The following is a 9,365-nucleotide window of genomic DNA, read 5'->3' on the forward strand; positions in this document are numbered from 1 at the left end:
GCGAGACTGATGGCACTTTTCTACATTCTTTTTGCCAACATGACCGTTCACTCTGAAATGCAATCACAAAAAAAAACATAGCTATCGATAGTGCACGTCATTGGCGGCAATCTGCTCCCCTGGGTGACCATTTACGGTATATTATAAACTTATTGGTCGTCGATATTGACTTGAAGGTATAATTGGGGTATATTAGTGTATTTTATCAATTTTATCAATGATTTAAATTCATAGCCTTTTCACTTATTCACTTTAAAATTATTTCTATTTGGCGCGGAACAGTGATAGTATCGGTATCCATTTGGTGGGATATTTGCTCTCATTTTTCCTCTCTTCGTCGAGGGATTTTTCATCCCAGCAATGTCCCTACATTCCATACTCACGTACGTCCTATGTTGCCGGCAACATTCCGCATACCCTGGGGGAAATGCATATTATAGAATTGAGGAAATGTTTGTCATCTGTCTCCAATAAATGAAGAAACTAGTCAGTCTCTGTTTAAAGCTATCACAACGAAATTTTGCAGTTTATTGTTTGTTTACAGAGACCAAGAATCGGTATCGGGTAAATATATACAGGAAAAAAGTCATATGCAAATTAAAATTAAAACAATACCTTCATATTAAAACAACGAAATAGGGTATACAAATGGCCATACTCCGGTCGACAAGCAACAAGTCTTCAAACGCCAGCAACATGTAAGAAATGACGTGACATTCGATACTCACTGACGTTGCCACTGTTTTATACCTTGTTTTATACACAGTACAATAAAAAGGAGTAGTAAAAATTAGCATATCTTGTTGAAAATTGATCTATCAACCGGATAAAATTATGTGTCCACGTATGAAAGTCTTAGCTATCTATTAATATCAAATCGAATATCAAAATCGAGGAATATGGTTTCCACTCCTTGACGGAGAACGTTAAGCCCATTGTAGACCAAGGGGGTATTTTAATATTCCACCGAAAATAATGATAATTTTATATATAGTGTTTATAATTCAAACGAAATGGCAAGGTGAATTTACAATCAGTAACATTTTCCGCCATTTACCTCAACTCGTTGTACTGTTTAAATAGAGGGTTATTAAGTCGGCTAAGTTAGTTTTTTCATCGGTATATTTACGGTATATTTGGATTTGAGATGGTATATTTCTGCAGGTATATTTTATCGATATCCGCGGTCACACTGGTTGCTGCTCTCTGTCGATTTGGAAAAAGAAACTTTTTAAAATTAATTGTAAATGAAATAAATCAGGCTTTGCTGGACAAAGCACGGTTTAAATCGGCTTCGCGTTCAGAAAATGCAAAGACCAATCCCCGAAAACGGGCCCAGTTATAAAGCCAAAATAAAATGAATGACTTGCAACGAGAAGCACAAAATTTCTTAGTGATGTGAATTTGCCATTTAGGCGGTTCCAACTTGTGGTCATACTTACAGCGAGACGAGCAAATTGTAGTTTTTCTCTCAAGAAATAAAAAAAGCAATTAAAACCTATATTAAATTTACATATTGTGCTATCGCGTTGAACGTAAAGTGAAACCAATAGCAAACAAGCAATAATCCCATTATCGTGCAAGTGAGTGTGTGCAGGCGAAAACCAAACCCAAACAGCCAGTAACTTATAAATACAACAAACACAACAACACTATGATGAAAATGGACACGGACAAAATAATGGATGAGACCAACTCCAATGCCCAAGCTGTAAGTAGACCCCGAAAGTAGATGGATTGAGTAAGCGTAAGCGCCATCGATATAGGCAACGATTTCCCATATATGCAATGCTCTCTCCAACTCAGCACACACATTTATATGCATAAATGCTCAAGGTGTCGCCTCCACATACACACACCGCCATATATATATACATATATATATTTATATGCATATGCATGTATGTATATGCTTCTTTAAATGCCAGAGTGTGCGTTTGTGCTTTATTTTCGTATATACTACAGATTTTGCACTCGTGCACTCTATTAAATTCAGACATTGTCGCTTTTTTTGATTTTCTTTTAAATGTGCTAACCTTAAACTTTTCAGCCTCATACGAAAGTTCGCTCGCCCAATTATTCAGCGTCACCATCATCATCATCATCATCATCGCTGTAGCATTACCACCATCTCTATTTCATTTCGTTCTTGTCCGAATTTTCGATCTCTCAAACAGAGGCCTAACCAGATTTCAGATTTATTTGATTGGCCTTGTTACGTTCAAGTTTGTTTACACAATTAATATTAAACAATACTCAATGTGCATAGTACATAGTACATTCATTCATGCGATCCGATTGCTGTGTATATTTCAATATAGTAGATCTTGAGTAAGTGCGATATGTAGGCTTTTTACTGAAGGTCAGTTCACGCACAGACACCAGACACAACACTAAATGTTGTGTGTATTATGTTGTACATTACCTGTGTCGAAAATGGTGGTTTGCCTGAGTCATTCTGGGCTCTGGGCTCTCGGCTTTTAAGCCGAAATCAAGGTGGAATCTTTGCAAAGGCAATTCATTTAATGATGCTTAATTTTGGCTATCTATTTTCGTAGAATATCCTTGCCTTTAACCCACTTTATCAAGGCAGCAGCTACCAGTAGACTCCATAAAACCTCCTCAAACATTTAAGCTAAAAAACTTTCAAGCATACGGCAAACAAGCACTATAATACAGCAATTACAAACATATATCATATATGTACTATATATAGTAATACACTCTATCCTATAAAGCACAGGCAAGGTTTTATAATTGCTGACATTGCAGTTAACTTAATTATCCAAATCACTCACACAAGTTTCTTTTCGTTTCGTTTCGTTTCGTCCGATTTGTTTACACAATTTGTTTTTGTGGCGAACATCATATTTTTGTTCGAATTGAATCAAATCTCCCATGTGATGACGTCTGATAAATGTATCGACTATATTTAGAGAAGAGAATATCCCTAATTTCATAAATAAATATCATGCGTGAATGATTTGCTGCTGGCTGTCTAGCCTGGCATTTTTGTTTGCCATTTTTTTGCGTTTTGCAAACTCTTTCGTAGCCCCCGAATAAAAACAAAAACAAAACCAAAAGCAAAGAAACAGATTACGAAAAAGAAAGAAACTCCAAGCTTCAAACTAATTGCCTAATTGTAAGCCCCAACTTTGGGTCGTCCGACGTTTTGCTTGCCCCAAAAACAGTCACAGAAATGGACAAAAAAAAAAAATACACAGAAATAAAAACTCACAAATGTTGCACAACTCCCTCCAAAGGCGAGTCGTCTACATAGTTGTTCAGTTTTTACGAGGCGCCCCCCCTTGACATTGTGGCAAGAAAAAGTATCATATCATATCATATCATATCATATATAATCGTCTCGTAGCTACAAACAAATGTAGTTTCATAATTAATTTCCTTCTTTTCTCTCTCTCTCTCTCTCTTTATCTACCGTTCTGCACTGTACCGAACGAACAGTTCACCACAACAATGCTGTACGATCCGGTGCGCAAGAAAGACTCATCGCCCACATATCAGACAGAGCGGGAACTCTGCTTTCAATATTTCACACAGTGGAGCGAGTCGGGGCAGGTGGACTTTGTGGAGCAGCTGCTATCGCGCATGTGCCACTATCAACACGGACAGATCAATGCGTATCTGAAGCCAATGCTACAGCGGGACTTTATCACATTGCTACCAAGTGAGTATCTATCATCCTGCCACCATATCTCGGCTCTAGAGATAGGGAATGGTGGAATGATTTAATTGGAACTCCTTCTGGGAATCGCAGATACAATCTACTAAGTTTCTGGGAAGCCCCAACTATGCATCATATATAAGTTAATCTATGAACAATTATTAATTTATTATAATTTGTTTTGGAGAGGTCAGTACTCCCCAGAGATGACACTGGCTAAGCCAAAAAAACTGATAAGCCAGCGCCACCGATAACAGCAGCCCTGATTGTAGAACAGAACCCATTGAATTTTCAAGAGTTTAATGATTTTAAAATGATTCAGAGCTACAAGTATATCCTTAGCAGGCGGCAAAGCTCGAATCTAATCACATGACACGCCATAGGAATAATGGCTGCTGTTAACGAAGAAGCTTTAGACACCCTTTCAGATTCGATAGCCACAAAAACTGTCGTGAAGCGCAGAGAATGGATCGAAGATTGATAATTTCTAATATTTAAATTAAACATTGTAATGTTCTTGTGTGTGTTCGATGGACTGTTGCTATGGGCACAGGGACAGAGCAATTCCGTTTCGTAATACACCTCTCTGTTAGGGTACATTCATGTGAATTGTAGGAACAAAGTTGAACAACATGAAAGGTAAACCCCGAACAGAACTCAACTTCTCTCTCAGGGGTGAGGGCCCCCCCTCCCCCCTGGTGCTTTCTCTTCCTCTCACTGAACCCGATTGTTGCTTTTGTTGCCTGGCATGCTTTTGGAGCTGTCGGTGGGGATGAGGAGGGGAGGGTGGAGTCCAGAGTGAAGTTGCTGTTGACTGAAAGGTCGTTGCTTCCATTAAACGCGCTTTACCGGAACAAAAACAAAACGAAACCGGGTGCAAACCTTATATATTATTCATAAGAAAATGTGAATCGATTTTGTGCTATTATTGGCTTGATAATAATGTTTAACGAATAGCAATTAAAAGTGGTATTGGGGAACAGTTGCAGTTGCAGTTGCAATTGCAAATGCATTTGATAAACAGGTTTAAAACATATATATATATACATATATATATCGAGTTTGTATGCCAGATGAGGTGCAAATCGATGATTAATAAAGTTAACAAAAAGCTGCAGACAATGGCCTCTGTTGGAATGAAGAATTTATGGATTCAATAAAAGAATTTTCATAATATAAATCAAAAATTGCATCCGATATACATACACATCTATAGGTATATCCTGGCCATGTCAGGTGACTGCACCGTTTTGTCGCTTGCTTCCTGTGAACACTTCCATTTTATCGATTAAAACTGCGGCCCACAGCTTTCGCTGGTCGGCTGCTCGCCTACAGGAATGCCACTCGCGAAAATCACTCTACTTGCAGGCAGAGTAGCCGGGCCGAGCCCGGGGCCGAGTGTATGTTATCGTTGAATAGACAGCTTTCTTTCTGGGAGGGCCCTTTCACCGCCTGTCCTAGGCCAGACCATGGTAAAAGTTCTTTGAGGAAGTCGTTGAATGTTTCCTGCCCTCAGTAAATGTCCTCCTTGCCGGAGAAGAAAAGAAAAGGAAAAAGAGTTGAAAATATGCAACATTGTCTTCTCTATTTACATTGTAATGCACTTCAAAGGCAGCTAAAGCAGGCAGGCAGGCAGGCACATATCAGGAGCGACCGAAAGACAGACAGTTAGACGCTCTCAAGACCGTTAGACGGCGACGCCAACTTTGAGCCAACCCGACACCCATTGCGGCGCCCATCATAGCTACGAGTTATGCACATTTTTAATTGTGTTTGGCAAATGCAGCGAGCGAATATGCACTTCAGACTCTGGGCCGCAGCCGGGTTGAGTTGGGGTTTGGGTCTGGGTTTGGGTTTGGGTTGTCAATGCAGCAGCAGATGTGTCTGGCGACACAAACAACCCACCCGCCGCTCCTTGCAACGTGTGTGCGTGTGTCTGCACATGACACATGTAAATATGTCGCTCTATTGGTTGGGGCCTCCTCCACAGCTCTCCACTCCCTAGACTAAGTGCATTTTAATGCCGTTAGGTGCATCATTTTGTGTCTTGGATGTCAATGGATGGATGGTGGATGGCTGATGGCTGATGTGTGTGCGTGGGTGTGAGTGCAACCAAAATGCTGTTGGTGTGCCATAACCCATTGCATCACCTCGACAGCAGCGGAGGCATATGAGAGATTAGATCTGTCACAGATATTAAGTGGTTGCAACTAGAAATAACTTAATTAGACGACTAATTAGGGTTTCATGCGTAGAGTAGAGTAAATGCTAATCACTTTTGTATACAAATTGCAGTCAAGGGTCTGGATCACATTGCCGAAAACATTTTATCGTATGTGGATGCCGAATCGCTCAAATCAGCCGAGCTGGTCTGCAAGGAATGGCTGCGCGTCATCTCCGAGGGTATGTTGTGGAAGAAGCTCATCGAACGGAAGGTCCGAACGGATTCGTTGTGGCGGGGCCTGGCTGAGCGGCGCAATTGGATGCAGTATCTGTTCAAGCCACGGCCAGGCCAGACCCAAAGGCCGCACTCATTCCATCGCGAGTTGTTCCCCAAAATAATGAACGTAAGTGGTGGCCCAATGTCTGGCCTCTGACCGCTAATCTAATCCCTTGATGTGTGTTGCCTGCAGGACATTGACAGCATTGAGAATAACTGGAGAACTGGCCGGCACATGTTGCGACGGATCAATTGTCGATCCGAGAACTCCAAGGGTGTCTATTGCCTCCAGTACGATGATGGAAAGATTGTGTCCGGCCTAAGGGATAACACCATCAAGATCTGGGATCGCACGGATCTGCAGTGCGTCAAGGTGAGTTCGAAAGCTCCTCCTCCTTTTTGTGACTCACGAACATCACTTTCTGTATTCGTTTAGACCCTCACAGGACACACTGGATCGGTGCTATGCCTGCAGTATGACGACAAGGTGATCATCAGTGGCTCCAGCGATTCGACGGTGCGCGTATGGGACGTCAACACTGGGGATATGGTCAACACACTCATTCATCACTGCGAAGCGGTGCTACACTTGCGATTCAACAATGGCATGATGGTGACCTGCTCCAAGGATCGATCCATTGCCGTGTGGGACATGACCTCCCCCAGCGAGATAACATTGCGTCGGGTACTCGTCGGCCATCGGGCCGCCGTCAATGTGGTGGACTTTGATGAGAAGTATATTGTGTCTGCCAGCGGGGATCGCACCATCAAGGTGTGGTCCACATCCAGCTGTGAATTCGTGCGCACTTTGAATGGCCACAAGCGTGGCATTGCCTGCCTGCAATATAGAGATCGTTTGGTTGTAAGCGGCAGCTCAGATAATTCCATTAGGTGAGAGATGGCAGTGGCACTGCTGTGCACTTTCTCCAAGTCTTCCCTTATTCATTATCGATTGGGTCTTTCGTTTCCTCAGACTCTGGGACATTGAATGCGGCGCTTGCCTGCGGGTCCTCGAGGGCCACGAGGAGCTAGTCCGTTGCATCCGTTTCGATACGAAACGCATTGTCAGCGGTGCCTATGATGGAAAGATCAAGGTGTGGGATCTGGTGGCTGCCCTGGATCCGAGAGCTGCCTCCAACACTCTTTGTCTAAACACACTTGTGGTAAGTGGAGAGGTCATGATCCCTTGTTCAACATTGCCAGTCTATGGTCGATATTGAAACCTTTTAGGAACACACTGGTCGCGTCTTTCGGTTACAATTCGACGAGTTCCAAATTGTCAGCAGCTCGCACGATGATACAATTTTGATTTGGGACTTTCTAAACTTCACACCCAATGAGAATAAGACCGGCCGAACGCCGTCACGTAAGACTTTCACCTCATTTGATCTCTTGAATTATGCATAACAAAATCTCTTTGTGTTTTATTTTCTTTGATGTTGTTGCTTCTACTGATTGCTGTTGTAGCGGCCCTTATGGAACATTAACAGTATGTTAATCGGCATTGGCGCGAGGATCATCTACTGTCGTCGGACGACGATGACGACGGGGACGAGTACGATGGATATGATACGGATGAGCAGATGCATTTGGAAGCGAGGAGGAGAAATCGATGGAATAGAGATCCCGACGATACAGACTCGGACCCTGATTTCGATCCCGAGATAGATCTGGAGAATTTTGAATACGATATAGATATTGAAAACTTTGATGATTACGATGAATGAATGAATGATAATTAGCCAGCAGAAAAAAAAACAGCGTACAGCATTGAGAGACTCAATTGTCTATTCGAGAATATGTAATGCTGAAACCCAAAATACAGCGATCTCCGAAAGTCTATTTACACGCATACATAAATCACACACACAACACACTACACACACACCCACGCATAATATGAATTAAATGAAGTTATAAAAGCAAAAAGTATAAAAAGCAACCACAATAAATCCAAAAGGAGTATATAAAAATACAAATACAAAATATTTATACATATATATATATAAAGATATTTTTGCAAAACTGGCTGTAAGGTTTGTAATGTACGAATGTAACATGGAACGAAACGGAACGGAACGGAATAATATGTATTAGTGACTTAGGCGCTGTAAGACACATTTGAGGGTCAGTCTTTATAGTATACATACATATATATATATATATTGTGCATTGGATCGGTGCATCGATCGGCATCGAGATCCGTGTTAATTTAAGTGTTTATTTAGCTCAAATACACAAAAAGTTGCATTGCATTGCATTGCGCTCTGGCAGCTATACTATTAGCCAGCCCGAGGGCACGCACACGCGGAACGGCCTTAAGGAAATTGGGAAGAGCTGTGTACTCGAATGGATCTTCGATACACAGAAGGAATCTGCAGACCGAACAGAGGAATTAGTCCTTAGATTTAATGTTTAGTTAGTGTCGCTTCATTTGAATTGGCAAAACATGCTTTTCCCTTGGTTTTTCGCAAAGCATATTTGTGACTTAAAAATATACATATGTATGCCTATTGCCTATTATAATTTTTTCTGTTAAATGTAAAGTTAAAGTTAAGCTTATTACTCCCATTGGCAAATATTGTAATCTAATCTAAGTCTACTCAACAATATACCATATTTTAAACTCTTTGTGTGAGAGGAGACATGAAAAGGTGTCTGGTAGTGTCCGTCTGCATTCGGTGGAATACAACTAAAAATGCATATGGAATACACGAGAGGAAACTAATTCTATTATACTGCAATATATATAACCGATTCATTGATTGATTGATATATGATAACTATAGATTATAGCAATATACTGATGTATGTAGAAAATAGAAAATTTCCAGGTCGTTTCATCAATATACCTACAATATACTATACATATATGAATATCTGTCTATCTATCTGTATAGATCGTTGAGTGTGATCGGTGGATACTTTTACTTTATTTTATGCATTGCTCTTTGTAAGTTCCAATGCTTGATACATGATGATTGATCTGATCCCTCACGATTGCTGCTTCCGCGTTAACTAATGTATGTACATAACGTTTTACTACAAAAAACAAACAAAAAAAGTTGATTGAAATATGAAACATACTATACTCCAAAATATTTGTAAAACTGTTTAGTGTATGGAATGCAGCTTGTTATACGATGGCAGAGCAACTGCGTATTGCGCGAATGGGCATAATAGGTTACAGATAATTAGAAATAAAACAACAAAAAAACGTGTATACAAAGTTGTATTGGA

General features: G+C 40.7%; 1 protein-coding gene and 1 long non-coding RNA gene across 2 annotated transcripts; both read left to right on the top strand.

The window, feature by feature from the left end:
• Positions 1 to 238: 238 nt before the first annotated feature.
• On the top strand, positions 239 to 706 carry LOC117187130. Its single transcript, XR_004471899.1, has 2 exons — positions 239 to 564; positions 640 to 706. It is a non-coding gene; the product is annotated as an uncharacterized LOC117187130 (long non-coding RNA).
• A 477-nt stretch (positions 707 to 1,183) lies between these two features.
• Positions 1,184 to 9,348, top strand: LOC108155681 (F-box/WD repeat-containing protein 11). The gene is made up of 8 exons (XM_017286649.2): positions 1,184 to 1,711; positions 3,466 to 3,688; positions 5,981 to 6,252; positions 6,319 to 6,498; positions 6,562 to 7,016; positions 7,099 to 7,288; positions 7,356 to 7,491; positions 7,593 to 9,348. Exons 1-8 carry the CDS (start codon positions 1,655 to 1,657, stop codon positions 7,610 to 7,612), a joined length of 1,533 nt encoding a protein of 510 aa, XP_017142138.1. The 5' UTR covers positions 1,184 to 1,654; the 3' UTR covers positions 7,613 to 9,348.
• Positions 9,349 to 9,365: the final 17 nt, after the last annotated feature.

This window comes from Drosophila miranda, chromosome 2 (assembly GCF_003369915.1).
Source record: "Drosophila miranda strain MSH22 chromosome 2, D.miranda_PacBio2.1, whole genome shotgun sequence".
NCBI lineage: Eukaryota > Metazoa > Arthropoda > Insecta > Diptera > Drosophilidae > Drosophila > Drosophila miranda.

What these genes read in the sequence shown, in the direction of transcription:
- LOC108155681 (XM_017286649.2), top strand. Translation starts at nt 1,655, where the DNA reads ATGATGAAAATGGACACGGACAAAATAATGGATGAGACCAACTCCAAT. An exon ending in CCAACTCCAATGCCCAAGCT is followed by an intron (nt 1,712 to 3,465) that starts GTAAGTAGACCC and finishes CCGAACGAACAG; the next exon opens with TTCACCACAACAATGCTGTA. An exon ending in TTTGTCTAAACACACTTGTG is followed by an intron (nt 7,289 to 7,355) that starts GTAAGTGGAGAG and finishes GAAACCTTTTAG; the next exon opens with GAACACACTGGTCGCGTCTT.